Source organism: Poeciliopsis prolifica, unplaced genomic scaffold (assembly GCF_027474105.1).
Source record: "Poeciliopsis prolifica strain line A6 unplaced genomic scaffold, Auburn_PproV2 SCAFFOLD031, whole genome shotgun sequence".
Taxonomy (NCBI): domain Eukaryota; kingdom Metazoa; phylum Chordata; class Actinopteri; order Cyprinodontiformes; family Poeciliidae; genus Poeciliopsis; species Poeciliopsis prolifica.
This window is the reverse complement of record NW_026562406.1, coordinates 3,671,953-3,696,762: the sequence shown is the minus strand read 5'-3', so window position 1 is coordinate 3,696,762 and position 24,810 is coordinate 3,671,953. Positions and strand designations below refer to the sequence as shown.

At 42.2% G+C, this 24,810-nt stretch overlaps 1 protein-coding gene across 2 annotated transcripts in view; it reads left to right on the top strand.

The window, feature by feature from the left end:
- The window catches only part of LOC129373138 (leucine-rich repeat transmembrane neuronal protein 4), a 67,490-nt gene extending 50,650 nt beyond the window's left edge, over positions 1 to 16,840 (top strand). Inside the window, exon 3 of one of the 2 annotated variants that reach the window (XM_055050913.1) lies at positions 15,405 to 16,840. In XM_055050913.1, the coding sequence (XP_054906888.1) occupies positions 15,405 to 15,623 (219 nt within the window). In that variant the 3' untranslated portion in view covers positions 15,624 to 16,840. The remainder of the gene's footprint in view (positions 1 to 15,404) is intronic. The other variant, XM_055050914.1, reaches the window with a different exon arrangement.
- The last annotated feature ends 7,970 nt before the right edge of the window (positions 16,841 to 24,810 follow it).

Genomic DNA, 24,810 nt, shown 5'->3' with positions numbered 1-24,810 from the left:
AAGAAAAAAAATGGTTGAGTCATTTCATTTGTTTGGCAACTCTTCAGACTCCAAGACAAAGATGCTGATCAAACACACAGGATTTGAAAGATAATGGCGTCTCCACTGCTTGTTGCACAATTAGCTCATCTGGAACTGACACCTGGATCGACCTTTAAGTTGCTAATTAGGAAGTGACTGAACTACATGGGATGTGTTTCAGTAGTGGCACTAAACTGTGAACAAACTGGTTCAGTTGAAATAACTTATTTATTATCAGCTGTGAAAAATATTTATGTTCTTATAGGATTTATCATTTGTTAATGCTTTTAATGTAGCTACTGGAGTTCACTGCCATGTTTCCCCCTACGATATTTGCCTTTATTTTGTATCGTGCAGCCGACATCTGGATGAATACTTCTATTACTTTATGGAAATGTTCAACTGGAACATGTTAGAAGGCAATTTGTGGTCCTTCTGCTGCATTGGTTATCTTTCCTTTTCCAAACTTAATGAGTCATTATTTTTAAATTATAGTCATTTCAAAACAATTATTAAGGCTTTCTTCCACAATCGAGCGGCCTTATTATCCTGCAAGAAGAAGATGGAAATACTACGGTCGTAAAGGGATGGACATAATCAGCCATAATAATCAAGCTGTGGAGTTTCTATTGGCACTAAGGGCCCCAAATCGTGCCGAGAAAATCTTCCCTGCACTGTTGTTGCCCCACCAACCTGAACCACTGAACAACGGATTGTTTTGACCTGACAAGTACAGACAAACGTGTAAGCTTTAACGTGAAATTGAAATCTGCAATACTGTTGGTATTTTACGTTTTTTTTATCGTACCTGCTGACCAGTGACGGCAGCCCGTCCTGTACATTCGGATCAATTTTGTTTTCTGCCTGGCGCCAGATCACAGAAGCCGCTTGCGGTTCTGGTTTCTGTCATAGAGGTTTAAACTTTGTCCTTTGGTTGAGCAAACTTAATGAACTAAACGTAATATATCTGTTTCCAAGGGTGACATGCAATTGTTGTTACATGGTCACGCATTTACACTGGGGCTCCTCGCTGTATCACCCACATCTGAGTTCCTCCGTGCTGCACCAGCGGGCGCCGGGCTCATGTTGGGTTACTGAGACACAATTTTAAAAAGGTACAGTTTCAAACCACTCACGGTTTCCTGTCAGACCGTTTCTGAAGTTTAAAGTCAATTTAGTGAGCTGCCAGAGAAAGCTTTGGAGGAAGCATAGTTTGATCTGGCTTTATGGAACAGAACTGGACTCCTTTTCTCGTTTTCATGCCCTCCCACTGACTCCTACACATGTGCTTGAAAGCAAAAGACAATAATTTAATGTTCGTAATTATTCTAATCATAATAAGGCCATATTTCTCAAATGTCTAAAGCATATTCATAGATAGAAGAAAAGCAATTTGGACATGACATATTTACTTGAGAAAAAGATGAATCTCCTTTGCCTTCTCCCAGTTCTCCCAGTACTAACTGCAGAAACACGGCACTCAGAAACAACCAATCAGATCCAGAAGGAGAGTCTTAGGGCTCTCAGTCACTCTCCTGCCAAAAATGCTCAGGCTAGCTTGCATAAACGCCGGTATTCCTGTAACAATAAGTTGTGTGTAAACAACAGTGATTGACAACGCCAAGACCCTCCCCCGGGCCCTGATTGGTTGCTTTAGTTTGGGGGCGGTGCAGGTCTAAAGACAACAGGAGGAGCACTGGGAGGAGGTGGAGGAGTGTTTCAAGGATTATCCATCTCGTGACACAATGTCTCCACATATTTGTGTAAAAGTTAGATATTACAGCTTCAACTGACACTAACTTTAAGTTTATTATGTTACCTATCACTGTAATACTTAATATCTTCAAATGACAAAAAAAAAGATTTGGAAATCGTCTTGAGTACATAAATCAAAATGACTGTCAACATTCATGTTCTCTATCTAGTGCCTACACATCGCAATAAAAAAGACTATTACTATTAGCAGCAATTAGTTCATTTCCTTTTACATTCTTAGATATAAAAGCGTAATACCGCAAAACGATGGTTCAGTTTTTCACATTTTTTGGGAAATAAATCATAAAGCTTCGAACAAACATTTAAACAAACACTTAAATGCCAGGTGATAAATTTCCCCCACGGAGACAAATGCACGCCCTCACCTGACTCCTGTCTGGATGTGAAGTTCTCACTCTGCGCCTGTTCGCCTCCTCCGCCATCTCTGCAGCCTGCGTCAGGCGGCTTTCGGTTCAAAATCTCTGACGCCGCTGGGAAAAACCTAGAAACCCTGCAGGGGGGTTTTAACCACCGGCAGCAAAAGAGCAGTAGAGGCGACGGAGAATTCATGCAGAAGTAAAATTATAAAAGTAAATTATACATTTCGAATCAATTTAAATATATGACCTCGCAATTCCCGCTTACATAATCCAGGGGCCATGAAGGTTATAAGGCAAAAAGCTGTCTTTCCGGATTATTGAATCATGGTGAAGCGTGCCACTATAATTCAACCTGCCCTATTCAAATGGGCAAGTTGAGTCGTAATAAATGCCCGTTGTACTGTTCAATGGGCAGGTTAGCAAAAATAAACCACAGTGGAAGTTTGGTGTCAAAAATCAAGCAAACAGTTTGGCAAATTAATGTTTTTTGTTTTTTTTGCTGGAGCTGTGATGGGGCAACAAATATTTGTTAATTGGGTTTTGAAGCAACCGATCCGATAGTCTAACCAAAACCAACTAGTTGACTACAGGACGATCAGAATGCAGAAACTTCTTTTCTAAGTATAGCAACCGGAGGATAAAAGCAACAGAAACAGTTTGCGGAGGACTAATCACCTGCCTGATGCGCAGGTTTGGTGTTTCTCAGGGTTTTCCATGATAAGCAGTTTGCTTATTTTGCTCAGATTCCTCAAGCTGCTTCTCACTAACGATAGCAAGAGGGACCAGAGCAGAGGAGAGAGGAAGCAATGTTTTCGAGAAATAAATTAAACCGGTTGGCAACGTTAGTTGCATCGCTTGAGTCGGATCGCTGCAGCGGCCTCCAGCTCATCTCACTCAGCTCATCTCACTCAGCGCTTTTGTTTTTCGTTTTTTTAACTAAACCCCAACTTCTTTCTTCTTTGCGTTTGTACAGGCAGCAGCAGTCCTCCCCAAATCAGCCTCTGGCCAGAGCTTTTTGTCTTATCCCTCTACGTTACCGTTAGCATCGACCAAGTGCGTCCACAATGGCAAACTGTCAAACAACTCTCGCTTCCCTGGAAGCATCCAGCTGCACTCAAGCAGGTTTCCCTGCAGAGTTCAGGTGTTTCCAGTGTGAGCCGACCAGCAGAGTCGGACGCCTTGAGTGGCCGTAAAATCTTCTGTTTCGCCCGTCACCCGTGGAGCAGCCGTCTGCGATCCCCCTTAACAAAAGGTGATTACATATGTTGGCCTCATCCTACTGAACACACACACACCTCTGTCTGCGTTGCCCTAATTGAACGATTTATCTGCGTTTTGGAACATTAGGTCAGCGTCTCATCTGGACCAAACAAGGCTGATAAACTGCAGGGTTCTGTTAAACAGTGAAATAGCTCAGACATGGTGTACTGACTCCTTTTAAATCTTCTTTTTTTTCCCGGTCGAACTGACAGCACATCATGCCGCTCTGCAAAATAAATAAATCTTTCCCTACTCCCTCTTGATATTTTGCTTGTCAAGGCAAAACCTTTTCATAATCATTGGCATTAACATTTTGAGTCTTTCTGAAGATTTTCTGTTTTTCCAACCCCTATGTCCATTTCAGTCATCTTAATTATCTCCATTTTCTTGAGAATTGTTTTAAGCTGTTTGCTTGTTGGTCAAGATCCTGTGAATCTTGACCGTGATTAGTTGCATTGCTTGAAGTGGTGAACCGGCGCTGTGTCTGCACATTAGAGGCCTTAATACACGCAAAGTTTGTTCCACTTTGGAGTAGATCTACAAATGTACAGATCTACAGGAAACCTTTTAATACTCTCACATTTATTCCAGGACAGGCTTAGGCTGAAAATGTAGAGAACGCCCAAATGTTCTTAAAAGCCACTTTAATGAATGTGTTCACAAAGCTTTTATTTTGTATCTGTTCAGACCATTTTTTCCCCCCAAAACGTATTTTTTATTTTTTCACCCACATCAATGGAAAAGTCCAGGAGTTTATTAAAATCCAGTGTTATTTTCAGATTCTTTGCTAGCCATTACGCTTCAAAACAAAGTCATTCTAAGCTTGGTATAGACGCATAACTAGGATGGACATTAATTTGATTGGATTTCAAATTCTGAATCTGCGCAGGGCCAAGAAATGTCAGAGCAACGACTCTCTGTGTTATTGTGAGTCTTCAGACTCCACAGAAAGGATGAGCTTTTGAAGCAAAGCACACGAAGGAACCTCCAGCTGTTATTACAACTTGATGTTTGTGGTCACAAATAGAAACTTTTTTTTTAAATTTAATTTATTTGTATTTTTTACAGTTGTTGCACTCAAACAATTATTGTCCCACTAAACTTCAACAAAATGGGGCAGATGGCAAAAGCACAAAATCTTACCAAGTATTTCTGGCATGTTGTAGTAAATTTGCAAAAAGACAAAACTAACTTACAAGTAACTTTTCAGCAAAAAGCTTGTTTTAATATTTTCTTAATATTATTTCACTTATGGCAAGGGAAAAACGTGACTTGATTTGCCACTCAATGTACTATTTTTTCCAGCAATATTAAGGAATTAAGCCAGCGGATGCTTTCTGGAGACAACAGGTTTGTATTACCAATTGTGCATCGCTGTGGTTTTTTGCTCTGGAACAATAATCTGGAATACAAACCAACCATATGACTCTTGGCTGCAATCTGCATAAAAATAATATTAATAGTAGTAGTAAAAAAAAAAAAAAAGAAAGAAAATTACAGTGAAACCAGAGGATTAAGCGCTGACCCTTCCTTGAACCACATGCTGTTTCAAGGAAGACTCAAGGGTCATCCTAAAACGCCTCGGATCATCCTCCCGGGTCAGGGCAGATGGCGTCCCTGGAGCAGTGAGATTTTGGAAAGCCGTAACAGTAACATTAATGATAATAATAACAAAGTGCTTATAAAAACCACAACAACAACAAAAAAAGCACCTCAATAATGACCAGGAGCGGGCGATCTCATCCGTGCGTCTCATCAGTTTATGTCAGTGATTCAGAATTGAAGTGGATTATTTTGGGCCTGCAGTAATTAGACCCCAGTAGAACGCATGTTGCAGAATGAAAGCAGCTTTATGTTTGTGGGTGTCTGTCTGTTGTGCATTAATTAACAATGAACCTGCGCCTACATTTTAAAGGCCGTCCCACTGTGCCAAATGTGAAGTTTCCAAGTAAACACCCCTGACCTTATGGGGAACATATTTTATTTCATTTGTTTGGGTTTTTTTTTTTTTACTTTTTCATTTTCCCAGAACAGAGCTTTTTAGTGGCTGCGTTTGACAGGCAGCAGGTCGCAGCGCGCGAGGACAGATGCGTGCGGGGAAAAGGTGTGTGGGAGTGTAAAGGGAGAGGGAAGCAGTCGGCGAGAGAAAATGAGCCAAACAATAAATCGCGCGTCAGCGCCGAGTGCAACATCTATATTTCCTGGCTTCCATATTCGGGTTACCTGCATCTGCACAGATCAGAAAAGACCACGCAGTGACTCACACACTGTCCATCTAGTGAATAACAGCAAATCCGAGCCTGCATCGCCAACATTGATGAGCAGAAAATGGGATGAGCAGCATTAGGAGGAGATAAATCCCCCACATCTGAAGGATTATGGTTATTTTGACAAATCTGGAATGCTTTTCAAATAGAAATGTAATTACATGGCGAATATTAAAGTCAGCAAAAGATGATCTTTCGGAAATTTTACCGCACACTGTATTAATTTGCGCAGCTTTCGACTTTACGTTTCTTTTTTCTCACTGAACTGAGAACCTCTAAGAAGAGGGAAAACATCCTGCCATCTCGTGTGACTCATGCTGTGTGAGTTATTGAATATTATCTTGAGAAAGGATTGCCTCTTCGCCCCGTTCACTTCGCCAGATTGCTTCATATTGACGATGACGCATTTGATTATTGATCAGATTGTCCGTTTGGTTGTTTATTTTGGTGCTTATCATGGACTCTGTTTGACCGCCTGGCTGCTGAAAATGAAAGCTGCGATACGAGCAGGCGATGGAGAACGGATCGTCCGACGTTTCTGTGGAATCTCACATTCTCTAATTTTGTTTTCACATCATGCATTCTTAAAATGTCTTTGTTTATGATCTTTTTTTTATACATTTTGTTTCTGGAGCGTCAGACTGTCTTCTAATTCTTGCGATCTTGATTTATTACTCTTCAAGCTTTGTGATTTGTTTCTTTGAGTTTAGTTGAGATTGATTGAGAAACCAGCCTGACCGGGCCACTCAGAAACTAAAACATCTGACATTCTTCTGTGTGGTGAACGCACCGCAAGCATCAACAAGGCCACTTGGCGTCAGCTATTTAAAGTCTCATTGAGTCACTGTTCATTCAGGCTTTTACTTTTGAACAGGAAGTGAGATGTTGGCAGACGAGAGGAAGACTGAGCATGTCATGGAAAGTTGTTTTGCTGTTTCAATGCTTGGTTTGGACATTTTGTCTGGCTTTTGAAAATCCAGACAAGAGTTTTCATGTCTAAGTGTACGACACACGAAGTAATAACGCTGGAAGAGACCATCAGTAAAGTTTACCAGCATTCGTATACATTTTTCAATAGCCTGTATATTTATTTATCTATTTGTAGCTACTGTTTTTATTTCATTGTTAGGATGACTGTGCTTCACCCTATCAGTATTATTATTTTTTCTCTTAAAGGATCTCAAGAAGCCAAATTTGTTGATCGAATTCTGCTTCTAAAATAAATTATTAATGATCCGTCACTGCTGGGAGGCAAAATAAAAATAAAAAAAACAAGTCTAAACATTTTAATGCGGTTCTCAATGCTTTACGCATTGCAGCTTAGTTAGAATGCTTTTGTTTTTAATAGTTGTGCTCAGAACTGGTTTCATAATTTTGAAATTGTGTTCATTCAATCAAGAAGTTTGTTTCAGACGGCAAACGAATGAGACATTTTTTTCAAAATGAGAATAGATTAACAAAAAAAATTATATATATGTGTGTGTGTGTGTGTTTTACAATTCAAGAAAAATAACACATATATAATTAATCTTACCCTATCTGTAACTTCTGACCACCAATTGGCTCGTTTCTCTACTCTAGTGGTTTATCTCTGTTGATGATCCCCAAAACATTAAAATGTTACATTAAACCTGAATCTATTATTCATCAAGAGTAATTGTCAGAATTTATGATAGTTTTAAAAATAGAAGAGATTAAAAATAAGCCACAAAACAATGTTTTTGGTTTTTTTTTTTTAGCTTCTTCCGATGACTTCTTTCTGTCTTATGATCAACATTTTTCTCCTGGCCCACCGGTGTCGCTCACGTCGATAAGTCAATCTGCACAGAAAGGTTCCCAAACTCAAATGGACAAACCAGTTTTGAGTCCTGAAGGCCTCAGGAAAGGAATCAACTTTAAATTGGATCTTCCGGCACTTTCTTGCAATCTCCCACGGACACAATTTGATGCCGAAGATGGCAATGACAAAAACCTTAAGCCTTTTTCACAGTCCCAGACAAGCACACACTACCTGTGGGATCACAAGCCCGGGCCATTTACCTTCAATTGAAGTCGTGTTAGCCGAGGTATTAAACGTGCATTCAGCTGACGGAGCCAGTTCAGCTCCACCAGGAAATACGCTTCTCTCTTTGCTTTGTCTGGGACATGTGATCGCAGCTCCAACCGGCGCAGATTGGGAAAGTCCAGGAAATCAAATACTTGGCTGGGATTAGGATGCGATATGTGTGTATCGGGAGATGGAAATATGTGCATGTGAAAAGCACGTCTAAGTAAAAAAGAAGGTAAAGTTAGTTTTATATACTTGCTTCCCCAACTGGAAACGTAGAGAAGCAGTAGAGTCACACGTTTTTAGACGTTGAAAAAAACTTTTAAATATCGACCAAATGTAGCCTCGACATTTATGCATCTCTCAGATGTTTTTTATTTAAAAAATAATAAATCTCTCTGTAAAGAGACTATACACTTAATTCCCACATAATAAAGTGACGGTACATCTTGAAAACAACTACGGCTGCATGTCACTTTGAAAGAAAAAAAAAACATTAAAGTTGCAGCAATTCACTGGAAATAAGAAAAAAAGACATAAAAAATAAATCCAAGACTGCAAAGTTGACTCTTAGTTGTCTTGGTGTTTGTTTGCGATGCTAGGACTAATCCCCTGGTCTGCATTTCTCCCAGTATGCGCCTCCCACAGGCTAAGAGGAGAGGAACAGTGACTCATAGATGTCTGTCATATATTGTTCAATCAATATTCAGCTGCACCTGGCATCATCGCTTCCGCCGCAGAAGGCAGCTTGTGTTTTCGACACGAGCTGCGTTTGAAACCTTGAAGAGGTTTCTGTTGCGTTCGGACGTGGAGCGGATATTTTTGACAGCCGGTTTGTTTGAGAGGAATTGAGGAAGCCCCGCTCCTCAGGAATGACGTCTGCTCCGACTGGAGATTTCATGAGTCACATGAAAATCAATTAACTTTCTCAGGTGAACAATGGAAGAGGTGGTTGGCAGCCTTTATTTATTTTCTTCTCTATCTTGATGAATGATTTAACATCCAGAAATTCTGCTCCAAACTGATATCAAGAGCGAATCTCTGCAGGAAATCTTACTTGCTCTCCTCAATGAAGCTTTACTGCCCACTTATTATCAGCCTCATTCCTCAGTCTCTCTGCGCCAGGCGACAATCTCGAGGAGGAGGGTCGTGTGGCCATTCTGCATCCACTGGTGTGTTGCCTAGCACACAGCCATGATAATAGAGGCCTGTCTGTGCTGCAACGTTGACCACTGAGTGAATTATCCAGCTGACAGGGAGCAGCCGTGGCGCTCGGGCGGAGGATGTTGTTAATATGCCAATGAGAGCTCACATCTCCTGTGCGAGTCTGAGGCTCGACGCAGCCGCCTGTCGCCTAATTGGGAATCGTTTAGCGGCGGCTTGACCGACATTCTCAACATCCGGGGACCACCCAGGTGGACGCTTTCATTAGCAATCGGAGGCTAACCCCTTAAAAATTACAATTAATTGCTGTGCGCCGCGTGTCAGCTGAAAAAAGTGCTCTGGGTGTCTCGCCGTTTCTCCTGCAAAAACAAAACAAACTAACCTTACAGTTAAGAAATGCTCGTTTTCCATAAAGGAAAAAAAAATGCTAAAAGAACCACATGACCGTGTTGAAGCTTGCCACCCTGCTCGTGTTTTTGTTTGTTCATCTACACAGCACCAAATATCTGAAGGCTACAATCAGCTGGATTAAAGTAATAGGGAAGAGTTACTGTATGAGGAAGTGTTGTAACTTGTGGATCCTCATTGCCAATAATTGATACAAGAGATCAACAAGAGTATGTTGGCAAGAGTGAGTAGTTCTGTAAACATTTAGATCTTAACTTTATCTCTATGAAAGACTGAATCAGATTAGAAATCAGTTGATCAAAAAAATAATTCAGAGTAAGGTCCTGGTTATAATCCAAAACGCTAAACAGAGGAGTTTGGCTTTATTATTTCAGCAACATCAGGTTTTATTCAGGACCTGCTGTGTTTTGTGGTTTTTGTTGTTTTGTTTTTTTTTGGTTTCCCCTCTTAAAATTCAGTTCAGTGTAAATAGGTCAAGCTAACAGTTAACAGAGTGAAGACGAGATCAGGCCGATGCCAGATGCCTCCTCTTTCACTCTGGACGGCGTCCAGCGACCCACTGAACAAGAACTGACGCCTATCAGGAGCCAGCGAGACTTACTCTCAAGCAGCTTCCGCGATCGACAGATTCGCTTTGTATTTATCCAATCTCGTGTTTCAAGACCAGATTGGTAAGAGATTCCCTGAGCCGAGGAGGGAAGAGCGACGGTCGCCGCTACCTGCAGAATCCGACTCCGTGGCGCATCCAGCTCGGAGAAAATCTGCTGGCAGTCGGCCAATCCGGGCGAGCCAGTGAGTCACCTCTTTAAGAGCCCCGAGCATAACAGCCAGCTTCTCCCCAATATTCCTGATTAAACTTGAGCGCTCGCTCAGTTTCGTATGCCAAAAAGGCTTTTATTCCTCCTCTCCTCTAAGCTGAGACATGAAACCGATCCTGTTTACTGCTTCTGCTCTGCAGACGTGAGGCGGTGGGGAACGGGTCAGTAATCCCGTTCAATTTTTTATTTATTTATTTTTTTTACAATACTGCAAAGGACGCATTTTAAATGTTGCGGGTTTGTCTGTCTTAAGAGTTTGTCACACTTATAGGGGAAGATGACATAAAGTAATTGCTCTGACATTTCGTTATTTAGTCATCGGTGGATGCTGATGCCCACTGATGAGTAAGACGGGCCAGAACTTTTTGACACCTTTCTAAAGTAAATTCAGTGTGACACAGCCAGGTGGAGCCATCCTGCCAGACTGATGTCAAGAAGTTATGTTTCTAAATTAGAAGAACAGCCTGGTATTTACAAAAGTATTTACATCTTTTTGAATTTTTTTTTTCTTTTGTCAAATACAAACTTGAGTGCGTTTTGTAAAGACGTTATTTAATAAGGCAATAGAAAGGTGGCTAAGCTGAATGCAGCAGCAGCTTTTCTTTGTAAAAAATGTTGAAAACCAATTATCTTTATTTCCATTTAGCAATTATGAAATACTTTTTTGTTGACCTGTACCACCAATAAGCTACACTTTCCTAAAAAACCCCCAAAACAAACAATTTCTCTAATTTATGGTAAAATACCAACAGCTGTGGTTGCTGGATTTTTTTAATTTATTTTTTCGTATACAATGTGTAAAACAGTCCAAAGAATTTCAAGGCGCCGTTTTGGTACTTTTGGTTCAGTAATAATGTGGCAGAGTGTAGGGGAAAGTTTTTATTGCTCCACCTGTTTTGCCGGGCTCACTGTGCGTCCGAATCATCATGGAAACGAGCAGAAGGCTGTTGGAAGACATCACAACCGGCCCGCGTTGTTCTCATCCCCATTATTTCTGCGGCCGTGTCCTGGCGGCTTGTCGCCGTGTCGAACAAAACCCAGAGACGGCTTCGTCACCTCGCAGGCGCCCGGAGCTTGGTCTAGTTGAACTTTGACCTCGCAGAGTTTGCAACAAACCGAGGCCTTCAGTCGAACGTGAAGCGGGAAGAATTTGTCATCTATGTTCTACTTACCTTTTAGCTCACGCCAGTCAAAGGCAGCAAACATGTCTGTTTTCTGACTCCATTGCAGGTCATCTGGGTAAACACTAAATTGGCTGATCAATCAGTCACTAATTGATTGGAGAAACATAGACAATCGCTCGGCGGTTTCGTGTCTGACATCCCTTCAGGGATTCAAGGTTTTTTTTTTTAAACGTAGGACTTCCTGTTTTACTGGCTTTGTTCTGTTTGTGCTTGAAGAGGCAGACGCACTGCTCACGTCTTCGCTCCTATTCGTTTAGAGCTTTTCATGATTTGCTTCATTTGGTTTCATTTTCAGTATGGACTGATCACTTCAGCCCTAATGGGCCTCAAAGACGAGATCCAGGTGTGCAAGTTTTCAAAGTTATTCCACATCCACAGGGGTCAAAGCCAGACAGACTTTAATACATTGATACACAAGTGAAAAACTGTTTGATGCTGTTTATCTGTCATAATTGTGGCTGGATATTTGACTCGTTTTTGGTGGGGGAATCATTAGAGTTCCTGTAAATGAGTTGGTTTCCTGTCAGGGTTCTGAATGATCTGGATCGAAAGGTGTACATTCATGCGAACCGCGCGACGAACTTCCTGTGTGTCATAAAGTTTTCATTTGATCAAATGATCAATAAGGCTAAACGCCTCATTCTAGTTTTCAATAACGACCCATTTCAAACGTAGCATTAAATAAACTGGCTGCTATGGAGACGGTGAACTTAGTGCATTCGTTTTTTTTACTTCCCTTCATCCTCCTGCTAAACTCTCATCGTCATGTGATCTCAGGAAACAGGAAGTTGTGGATTCACTAACGCTGCAATCAATTTAAAAACACGCGGTATGCGTTCAAATCAGATCAAGTTACATTTACTTCCTATGTCTTATTAATCTGGTGAGAAAATAAAAATGATTTAATCACAGATCTGAGGCTTTTTCTAGAGTTTGAGGGTCCAGTTATGGCACATCCGATACGAAGCCACTGCAGAGGTTCTCACAGATCTGCAGGTAAATACAATCCCGTTGGGCGTCGGGTGCGTTAATATTCCCCGCTGCCTTGTTTGGCTCTTTAGTGGTGCCTAAACACTCAGCAGAGTGCAAATTAGTAAGCAGAGGTTCATTAGAATAACTCCTACCCTAAGTGCGAAATCCAACTCTCCACCCCATGTTGTGTCACACCTCACTCCCTCTGCAACACTTTTAAATGTTCTGGCTTCCTCTCCCTCACTTCAGCAAAATTGCACAACGTATTACGAGGAGAGACTCTCCGGAGCCGGCCTGGAAGCTCGGAAGAAGAGCTTCAATGTTTCTGTTTTAGCTCCACTTAACTACAGCTACGAGAGAAGCTCTGCATGTAATCCACCTGCAGCTGTCAAAGGGTGTGGGGGGGGAATACCGTGCAGCAACTTGCGAAAAATTAAAGACCCCCGCGAATGGGAAATTACTTTTTATTTCATGGTAAGCAGCAGCTCCGAGTGAGGGATGGAGGGGGGAGATGTGGGCTGAGGGCGCACTTTATGGAAACTGAAGTAGGTGACAGTTCAAGCCAGGAGCTGGGAAAAAAGCAGAAACCTGACAAAAGTGGTTGAGAGAAAGAGAGAGAGAGAGAGAGAGAGAGAGAGAGGTGATGATGCAGAGCGACTGCTTTTCAGCAAATCTTGGAGCTAAAACATTATGGTTCCTTCGTCTACAGCTTGTTTATCTTCATACTTTTATCATTTCTGAATTAGAAGCGTGCGTGTCAAATAAAAGCAACCCCTGCATTAATTTGTCTTCATATATATATAAATATGAAGAATTGTTTCGAGTGTAAACTCACGACAGCAGACACAATCTTAAATGCTGGTGTTGCCACCCAAGACTGAAGACAGCGATAATAAACGGGAAGCAGCTCCCGTTGTGTCTCTGGTTAAATGAATCCAGAGGGAATCTGAAATTCACTTGAATGTAAGCTGTGCAGAAATGAACTCGCAGCCTTTTGTTTTCGATGCAAACATCCCATCAAGACTGCAGAGTTTAAAACTGCTTTGTGTTTTTTACAGTCTGGACTGAATATTGTTTAGCTTGAAGATCCATACACCGACGCCTCTTCGCCTCTCTGAGGATGTTTTTTTTTTTTTTTTTTTAAATTACTTTTAAAGATCTGAGTTAGGCTATAAAGCTTAGCATTGATGGGCAAACACAGCCCGTTATTGCCTGGGCAACTCGGCTTGTTCTGCAGCGTGATAAGAAACGTTAGGCGGAGGAGGAAAGTGTCGAGGAGGCAAAGGTCGGTGATGCCCTGCCAGCTTCCGCCGCATATAGACGGGGGGGGAAGAGGGAGCCTAAATTCAAGTCGACTCTTCTGTTTCCGTGTTTGACTCCGTCTGTAGCAATAATTGGAGAAACAAGCCCTCTATGAACCCTTTTCCCCCCATCGACAATCTGCACAAAGATCCCCCAGAAGCAGCGCGCCCCTCCCTCCGCCGGCTCATTGTGCATTCCAAGGGATTGTTGCTCATGAATTTTTATGAAGTCCTCTCAAGCAGTGTGCAAAGTTCAGCCTTGAATTAGACAATGGTGTTTTCCACTAATCTTCTTATTAGAGGGGAGAATAAACTGAGCGGCGTCGTTATCGAAAGACGGGAATTGTAACCTTTAAAACGCGGTGGGCTCTGGAAAAGCGACAGTTCTCCACAACGTCGGACAAAGAGTCGACACGGAGCTCGTTTCGGATGGGTTCGGTTTTGTCCAAAGCCTTTGTGACCCGTTTGACTGAGCATCTGCAACACGCTGTATTTTATAATAAATGTTACGTCCGTGACTTGTTGCTTTCACTCACAATCACTTGAGAGTGAATGCAGTCTTTTTCCTGTAGGGATACGGACTGGAAAAAGACGTAGTCCTTTGTAAGTTTTTTTTTTTTTTTGACCAAAGAAATCTGCAAAAGTTGTGTGAGATCCTTGGTAGCATTTTAAGGAGCCATGAGCTTCTTTTGGGACATGAAGCTGAGAAGAAAATGTCTGCTGAAAAAAGTTGTTTTGGGTCGTTTTAGTTCTGACATAGCCCAGTAAAAATACAGTTCAGACGGTCTGGATCCTCAGTTATTGGAAAACGATTCCGTCCTGGATTTGGACGCTGCTGAAGTTTTACATTTCACAGAAAAAGATGAGCGTTAATGTTCAATCAAAACTTGGAAGCGTGGCCGACACGGACTGAACGGCTTCGTTCACTTCCACCGCTGCCATCTTCTGAAACCAGAGGCAAACTACAACTCTAAGGCAGCGGAGAAAATCAACGTCATTGTTCACAACTTCTCTGTCTGCCCACTGATTGGCCCGGTAGAAAATCTACCTGAGAGAATCCGAATCTACCGGAAAGGCAATGGCAAAGCAGTTCTGTGTAACCAGAAATAGACTCTGGTGGATCCCCAAAAAAATATTTGTGAAATCTGAGAATTACTGCTGAAGCTCTGCATTCCTATTTCTCCTTCACCGTCTCCCGCTGAGTTCAGTAAAAAAAAAAAAAAAAAAATCCAATCCGAGATGTTGAATATATTTCTGCATCTTGTTGTCTTTGCTCTCTCCCGAACGTATGGGCGCATTCGAACACTGCGTGGACCCATTAATATGCATCAATCTATTAATGTCTGCATTCCACAAGCCATGATGCAGCTTTGTTCTCCTTAATCGACATAATTCGGACCACACTAGCATATGAAATGAACATGGCGCTTTGAATCGGCAAAGAGCTTGTAACGTAATAAGCGGTCTCTTCTAAATGAAGCCTTGACTCCATTTAAAAGAGGGCAGAAAATATGTGTGCACTCTTGCTTAAGGCTTTCATCTTGCATATAAATCATTCCAGCTCAAAGTGGGTGTTTGAGCGGCACAGATTTCAGGTCTTGGGGCGCAACGCTGCATCACCGGCCAAGTCTCCATTAATGACAGAGCTGTGCCTTGACAGCATGATGTAAATTAAGCCAATTCTTAATATTCTGAGAGCTGATAAATGTTGGCATGAAGGCTTCTCTGGCTCGTTTTGGAAGCCTTATATGTGACGCCATGTTTTTTTATTATGATGATTATTATTATTTTATCTCTCTCCTACCCTTTCTGTTCTGTTCTGTCCAGATCCCACGGCAGCTGAACCCCCTGGCTCTGTACAGGTGTGAGCAGTCGGTGCTGGATCACCGCCATGCCCACCTGTCGCTGCGCCACAACGTGGGCACGGAGCCCTGGGCCCGGGCGCCGGGAGGTCCGGGGCCGGCCCCGTACCACCCGGGCCCGATGGGCGCCCTCCCCTCCGAGCTGGCGCCGCCTCGCCCCCGGACTCGCTCCCACTGCCGGTGAGCTGCGCGCACCGACAGGCCCCTGAACTCCCCGTACTCGTGCAAGACGGTGTCAGCGAACTGCTCAGAGGAAATAAAAAAAAAAAAAAAGAAAAGGTTGCGTAGGAGGAAACTGGGACTGCTAATGGAGCAAAGGAGACAGGTCCTCTACCGCGGAGCATCCAGGATCCAGGGTAAATGAGAACGAAAGGGTTTTTTTTCTTCTTTTTTTTTTTTTGTCCCCAGCAGGAATGTAAAGGGGGTGCAGCAGTATCGATCGGCGAGAGTCTGACCTCCACGGCCCCACATGTCCTCAATTAAGCGAAGGAGGCTAACGAGTAGCACGACTCCCCGCGTGTCCTTCGCCCCCGGATGGCATTTTTAATGATTTGCTAATCTTATTAAACACATTTCCTCGACTTCTCGCGGTCTGGGAGCCTCTGTGCTCTGAGAGTAATCAAGTGATTAACGCTATAAGTGAAGATGAGTCGCAGAACAAATGAAAGAGTGTCCAAACAAAGTTTTTCCTGCTCTCTCTGTCTCTCTCTCTCTCTCTGCGACTGACTGACGGTGTTTTCCCTTTAGTTTAAGGCAAAGAAATCAACAAAAACAAGTCTGAATATAGCAGACAGTAAGTGCCATCTAAATTGTACAGCCTCCACTGATTTGTTGGCACTAAGTCTAATTTTTATGGTGACTTATGATGTGTGATGTTGATCCCGCTCACATTAGTTTATCACAGCGGAGAGAAACTACCCACCGGGAAGCGACACTGCAGCACTCAGATATTTACTTTTCATCCCTCATTGGAGTCACTCTCGTGGTTAACGGTTTCTGATTTCATAACGCGTTATTAAACCAATTATCTGACTGTGCGCTCATAAAGCTACGTGTGTGCTTTCTTCTTCTTCTTTTTTTCTTTCTTTCCCCCTCCCTTACAAGATGTTGCAATGTAATATGTGGTAAATAAAACTGTGGTAAATGATCGGTAACAGTGTCGTTCATCAAGATCGGTGGCTTCGACCCAAACAACTGTCTGCTGCATTTAGACGGCTGCGGAGGCGGACGACACAAAAGGAGCGTCGCGCCGGAGGCGAGGCTGTCGAACAACAAAATGTCTCGTTTTTAATGCTTTAGTAACTGGACTCCCTCGACCCCCAAATGGTAACTCTTTCTTGCTTTTCTTCTCCTGTGACTGTGTGACCGTTTTCTGATGTAATAAAGTAAACTGGGACTCTCCGAGCTTCAAGGCTTTTCTGTCGCAGTACGACGCTTTTGAGCGGTTTTGTCACCTTACGACCACTGATGTCTTGATTAGAGTTTTATGATAAACTCTGGTTTTTTTGTTTGTTTTTTTTTTTTACAAATGAAACTGTGGCATGGATTTGTTCTCAACGCTCACGTTTTCTTGTCTCTCATTTAGCTCCATACGTCTTCCCGTCAACTCCATCCACGTTCTTGAAATAGGATCCCCACAGCATGACACTGCCACCACCATGTTTCACATTGTGGCTAATGTGCTAACGCGCAAAGTCGTACATGTTAGTTTTGTCTCCCATCCGTCTTGTGGCAAACGTTAAACTGGGTATTTCCTGGTCTTCTTCCATTCATGTCTTAATACTTTCATTCGTTTTTAGAGCTACGATATGTAACTTTTACAAGAGACATGATGTTTGCACATTTGTTAAAACTGTCAGTGAAATATGCGGCAGACATTTGCAGGAATGCTCCTCTCCTGGTGGAAAACAACCAATCAAGAGTCAGGAAGAGGCTCTTAGCGCTGCCAATCACACTTGTGTAGGCACTGTGAAAGAAACAACGTAATGTTACAAGGTAAGAAGGAAGAGACAACACCAGATGGATGCGTTTTAGTTAGGTGACTTCTTAAGATGGTTGACTACTGTTAGAGATATTATTTAGCGCTAATAGAAGCCACATTTTCACATTTCTTTGGAAAAGCGTTTGGAAACAATGTATTGAATTCCTTCCTCTAAACATATATGCACAAAAAAACTAATTTGGCAGTGCAGCTGTCACCTGAAATCCCATCAAATTCATGATTGCAACAAAACAAGGAGAGGCTCAAGGACGGAGAACATTCTTGCCGTAGCGGCTCCACGCTCTTCACATTTTCACTCTACGCTATGCGAAAATGACAGAAGTTTAATTGTTACATAGATGTGATCTTTGTCAACCCACACAAGAGTACATAGCCGACTGTTGAGTTCAATTACATCTCCATCTGTTGTTGGATGTGTTGCTTCAGGTAAGTTGTGGTTTTGCTGGACCTGAACGAATTAATCCAGAGGAAAGACAAGTCCCTGTTTTCATGTTTGTTTGCTGCTGCTGTTTGTTTTTCATAATCTGCCATATGTAATGTTGTTATAGAGTAAGTGAGCATGGAGCCAGAACATCCGGGGTGTAGAATTGTCACGTATATAAATAGGGAAGTGTGTGAGCGACACTTTGTAAAATAATCAAACAAAACGAACAGAAGCAACAACACGGGACGGCTTGCTGTGTGGAAGGCAGCAAAAGCGGTTTGATGTGCCAGGGACGGCCGCGGCTGTCATCAGGGCCGCCAGTACAGCCTGCTTGAAAATAATTTCCTTCTTTTGCTGCAATAGCACAATCTGACACAGCTTTTTGTTTTTAAGTCCAATCTCGAATGTCAAAATGTTGAGAAATTATTCTGTAAACACAACTTAGCAGTGCCACAATTGTTGGCATTCCTGTGATTTACTTTATGTCAAATGTAACAGATACGTTTACGTTTCAGATGCTTCGGTTGCACCAAATAGCTGAACACTTTTAGTCAGAAATCCGTCACTTCCGGTTTTACTGGCCCCATTTCACTTACTTGTTATGCAAAATGGGGAAGGGAGGAAAAAATGGCACGAAAAGAAGCGAGGTGATCAAAATGCGACAGCGGTTGGATTTGTGTGTTATTTTATGACTGTTATACAAAATAAATAACTTTTGGAAACTTTTGACACGCTTCCCAATGAGGTCAAGAAACGCTTCGGGCAGATTAACAGGTCATTTGAAACAAGAGGGACAGGTAGGAGTCATCGTCCCAAACGTTGGCGAGCAAAAGCAGATAGACAAACTTGGATTTATTTTTTTTTTTCCTTTTACTTGTTGCGTTCGCTTACAAAGCACATTTTCAATTGCAATTATTTTTTTTTTTTTTTACAAACATAACAGCTGAAGGTTGTGTCACAGATAACCTGAGACCTCTGTGAAGATTCGTCACTTTCACCTTCCTCCACAGTCACAGTCAGTCCCCGGTGTCGTCCCCTGTCTGAGAGAAACGGAGCAAAACATTCCACCTCATTCTGAGGAAGTGGCTTCCTTTGTACTTCTGCTTTTCAAATATGTTGAAACTGGCTCAATATGCCAGGGAACCCAGTGGTGCATTTAAAGCAAGCCATATAAAATGTGTAATTCTTGATCACTTCCTGCACAACATCTTCCAACCTTTAGACTATTTCACCCAATGGGCAAGAATAGTTTTGACTCATTGTTTTGTGACGTAAATTAAAATGACTTGTATCACTAATGTGCTACTCTAGCGAAAATAAACAAATAAATAAATATCATCATGAAATACTGGGAACATTTTAGCAGTGCCGTAAGCTTAATCCGAGTTTAATTCTTCTATAATTTACTTCCGCAGAGATTCAGCGTCTTATAATCCTAAAGAAGAGAGTCTCAATCAGCCATTTAACAGAGACTTTGGAGGTGAGAAAACTTCGTATTCAGTTAGAAAAGACATCCCATCTTACAAAAAAAAAAAAGAAAGAAAATTGGTGCATCTGCTATTATAAATGCCTCCAGCCAATAGAAGCTCTTAGTCTCTGCAAGGTTGGAGCAAAGAGAGTCCAGTTTTACAGTTTTTGGTGAAATCATCTTGGGCTTTATGTAAGAAAGAAACAAAGAAGTGAACAAGGAAAGCGAACAGAAAAGAAAAGTACTATAATTACATAATTGGCACCAATAATTAAATAATATTACTTAAGCAATCATGTGGGTCTTCATCGCCCCTGGATAAATGTACTGGAATTAAAGGTTGAGTGGTTCTGAGAATGTTCTCTGCAGCTGCAGCAGCAGATTGTTTGAGGTGAAAAGTTGTTTTTCCGCCGCTTTACCAGGAGAGTCAGCAGCCGCGGCCGGCACTGCGTTACATCACGCCGGACGCCACAGCATCACTCACTGCTCTTTGTTCCTCCCTCATTCATCTGCTGCTGCTAGTCTGGGGCTTAAACTGTCAGCGTCTTTCCTCTTCACCAGGTTCTGGCCTGGTGAAGCATTCGTCTTTTGGACGCTCCTCCTTTGTACTTTCCGCTGACTTGACCTCTTCATTGATCGGGCCTTTACGTTTCCTCTCTTAATTAGCTCATTTTGAGGGGATGAGCCCCGCAGGAAGGATAAGCTTCTTTCGTGTGCTTTTGTCTGAAATCAAGAATGCAAAACCCACGAGTTTTAACTCTGACGCGTCACAAAACAAAAACAAACAAAAAATAAAACGCAAAGAAAAAAAACACGCAACAATAAGAATTAGGATCTGATTTTTCCAGATGGTGGTTTTGCTCATTTCTGAACGACTTGTCTTGGTTTGATGATCAATGTTCACGCGATCAGAGAATTATGCTAAAACATCTGCAACCATAAAACATAATGAACAATAACAAAGTTGTACTAGTTAATTTGGAATTTGAGGTGGAAGTAACATCAATATTTTTATTTTTATGATTTTTGTTCTTTTTTTGCAACTATAAATCTAAAAAGTGTAAAGGGCATTTACTCTGATACCCCTAAATCAAATATTTCTGGGTACATGCACAGTATTTGCAGAAAAAATAATATGTGGAGATGTTTCAAGCAGGATCGGGTTATAAAACAATATGCAAAGATCTCACAAAACTTTGTTCAGTTCATCCTCTAAAGACGCCTCAAGGCTTACGCGAACTCAGCAGCAGGGATATTTTCAGGTTGGAAAATGTGTCAACAGACCTGGAATTAGTTGCACACTCAGGTGTGTAAATCTAATATTCATGGTGAGAGTGGCAAACATTGCAGAGAGGCATCGATATCTGTATCGATCCCCACATTTAGAAGAAATTCTGCATCCAGCATTAGTGACAATAACAGCAGACGTCAGGCTTTATTGCTCCCTTTACATCATATTAAGAATTCCTAATCGCACTTTTCGGACCATTTTTTTACATGTTTGACAAAAGTAATCAATCTATTGTTTACTTTTACTTTCTTTATTGGCTGTTCTACTCCTAATTGAGCAAACTGAAGTTGTTATCACGTGTTTGGCCAAGCTAGTGCAGAATTATCGCATACATGTGCATTTCAGTACATTTTGTGTCTGCGTTGAAAAGGGCGAAACTTTGTAAGTCAATTCAGCTCTGTCTTTATATAGGATCTATTGGCTGATGCACAATCTCAGATATCTGTATCTGAAGTTAAAAAAAAAAAAGAAACAGAAAAGTGGACTGCTGTATACAATCTGTTGTAAACCATGTGGGGGGGAAACCGCAAACACGCAGAAGAAGGTTCTCTGATTCCAAAACTGAACCTTTTGGCCTAAACCTATAATGCAATGCGTGGAGGCGGGTAGAGGGGGGGAATCTATCAGCAGGGGTCAAACTGGTCTGAGTTGATGGGAAGATGGATGGGTGCATCCGCCGATGCAGTTCTCATGCATTATTCAGAGCGGGCCATGCCTAAAAGTCTTATATAAGTCCCAGTCACATGAAGCAGCGCTCGGCTCTCCTGTGTGAAGTTTTCCTCCATGTGAGGCGTTTCAGGAGTCCCACTTTAAAAAAGAAAAATCGGCCGCACGCGAGACAAATCCGCTAATGACAACGTGTTCTGACACATGACAGGTTCACGCTGCAGGATTTACTGCGCACAGCAAACAGTTAAACGACGCTGATAGATGGTGCAGAGCGCTCACCTCGAGTGCTCAGAAAGGCATTCAGGGGACTCAGAACAACACGGTGACAGGAAAGGGTCCAGTGGAGACGATTTTGCATTTGGTTTTACTCTAAAAGGCGGATGATTCATGGCTATTTTTTTCTTTTTTGTTCTTATTTTCTTTTCAATTAATGCCTTCTCCTGAAAGCGCTCCTTTTCCTTTCAAATCTACCAGCAAACTGGGAAAACGATCACCCACGTTTTATTTTCACAATCCAGCAAGTGACTCACACAAACTCAAGTACAGCGTGTTTCTCTTTTATTATTATTTGTAACATTTATTTGTTTTTTTTTTTCCCCCTGCACTCTGGAGGCTGTTGATAGATGATTTCAACAGGTCACCAAAGCACTTCTGGGAAACAGGGAAACATTTTAAACGTGGCACCCAATTAACATTCATCCAACCGATTAGACGTGATGGGAAAAACAAAAAAACAACTGAAATGAGTTTCACGCCAGCGGCTGCACAAGAATGAAAACTCTTCCTATCACGGCTTCTTCCAGCGGCTGCCGCTCATATCCTGGTCTGTCACCGGCTTAATTTGCAGGAATGAAAAGTGTCGAGGTAATGGCGACAGATGCTTCTTGGTTTGTTATTCACTTGACATTTTATTTATTTGGACGACATATTGGGTCTGTCTGGCGAGCCTTCTCCTTCTCCAAGGAGCTGTCAAAAGAGGAAGCGACGAGGCAACGCGACGGTTCGCCCGTGCGTCGGCGAACCGGCCGCGTCGTCTCACTCCTGCGGGACGCCGAGCCCCGCCGTCTCCCGCCCCGCGGATGATGACTGGTAATCGGGTTCAGGGGAAAACGATCCGAATCCGTTTGGTCCAGATGTTTGTGCTCTTCGCGTCTTGAGGCCCGCGTTTTCCCCCCTACAGATGCAGAAAGGGTGGATTAAAAGCAGAGAGAAAAAGAAACAATTACGCGGAAGCTAAACTGGGAAGCTGAGCAGATGTCTGCTTCACCTGAAACCTGCGAGGTGGAATCTGTGCGCCGGTGCGGAAAGCCCCCAGCATTTGTCTCGCTGCTGCCTCTTTTCGGGTCTGCTGGTGTTTTTGAAGCATTTTACTTTAAGGTCAAACTGAACTTTCTGTTCCTCCTGCTGGTCGTCATTTTAAAGCTGTGCCGCGAGCCGCTGCCGGTGCAGGGCGGCTTGTGAAGGCTCTTGATTTCCCTGGGGGACTTCCTTCCACTGCAGCCATGGCCACACTTTGAGATTACCTTCACCATCTTGCAGGCCCAATACGACAGTGGTGCTGCTTGTTGATTATGTGACTGCCTCTCAAATCGCAGGGCAATAGACTGCTGCCCTGATCAGTTTCAGGGTCAGAAGTATGATCATGCTTTAAAAAGTTAAAAAACAAAACTTTCACTTTTAACCGTCCAGCAGGATTCAGACACAACGAAGGACTGAATATGGATGTATCCATTTGTCTGTCAGAGCAAGTTACTTCCTGGTTGATCGCTGACACAGGGTGAAGACGAAGCTGTTGTCCAGCAGCTGGATATTCCCACCGCGGTGGAAATGGGAAACACGTCCCAGGCAGTGAAGCGATCCAGCGCCGACAAGCTCACTAAATCTTCCGTCTTGAAATCCCTTCCATGTCTCCACTGAAATAGCAATGAAACTCAGGCTGTGCGTTTGCTCCTAAAACGTATCTTTCCTCAACAGGTTTCAAACATGTTTTGTTTTTTGTTCACACCATTTTTCACAAATATCAACAACCCCATGGAACAAAGCGTATCGCCCCTCTGGACATGCCTTGTATCTTGGATACAAGATTTTATTGGATGAAATAAAAATGTCGGCTCTTCAAAAATTACGACACATTTTCCTGCAGTGGATATTCGTCAAAAATTGAAAAGTGAAAAACATCCACTTTTTAAAAAGAAATCTGATTACTCGATTAATCGTAAGGGTAATTGATAGATTATTTATTTTTGCATTGACCTATCACTGCAGAATACATCAACCGTTGTATTTGTATGAGTATGAATGCACTGTGTGTGTGAGGAGCCTGCATGGGCCTACTACAGTTTCATTGTCTCTGGCTGATGGATTGTTGGGCCCAGTAGTAAGAAAACAGGCCAAAAGAGCCTATATATATATACATAAATCGTATCTGATTTAATCCAGATGTTCAAATTGGTTAACAGGAGGAAGAGGAAACAAGTGAAATGATGTTATCCTTCGTGAAGCCGAGTCATCTGAGCGACGTCTTTGGCGGGGAGGAAGGAGGACTGAGAGGAAACGCAGCCTGGACGACTCAGACAATAAAAAGATTTGCCACTTCCCTGACAGAGAGCTCAGAGTCGCTCTGGAAGGGTTTTCAGCTGCAGCGTGCGACTCCACAAGTAAAACAGAACCTTTTTACTGTTTGGTCAACCTACAAACTGGATCGAACGCTGGCGACGGGCTGGCGACGCCCGGCAGACGGGTTCTTGGAATGCAGCATCTGGGAAAAGTGCGCAACATCGCAGCGTTGTGAAAAAGTATTTCAGCCATTGCAGAGGTCGCCTGACAAATAATAGTGGATCACCTGTGGAATCATTTTATAAGTCTGTTAAATCAACAATGAACTGGGATTAAATCCATTTTAATGAGATCTTAGTTCTATTAAATGAGGCTCGATTGCTGCCAGACTGGTAGAAACTGGAACATCCCGTGTGTTGGATCTCGAAAAGGGAAGACAAACTGCATCTTGAATTTTCTCAGGTTGTGTTTGACGCGTTTTAATGTCTGTTTGGCTATCTGAAACCTGGAAAGAGTGGCCAAAAAAGCAAAAACGCAGGGGGAAAAAAATCTCTAGGGGAAAATACTTTTATTTCTAAAATGGATCCCTGCTGAATAAAATCGCAAAGAAATAAGATAAAACCAACCATCAACAATCTGTGTACATTATCTGTGATGGAAAGAGGAGAAAAATGCAGCTTTAAACCAATTCAGTGGTTTTAAACAAACTAAGATTCTTCTTTCCGGCCTAAATGATTTTTTTTTTTTTATCTTCCAATCCATTGCCTGTTGTGCAAAGATGAGAAACAGAATCCCAGGAAAAAAGCTTTTCCTTCACTCAAAATAGTAAAAATAATAAGCAACTCTCACGAGGATGATGTTATTTTTTTATTTTATTTCATTTTTTTTACAGGATGAAGGTCTAATATCTAAATCCAATACGAAGGCACAGGCTTGATTCCACGGATTTCCTGCGCCGCAC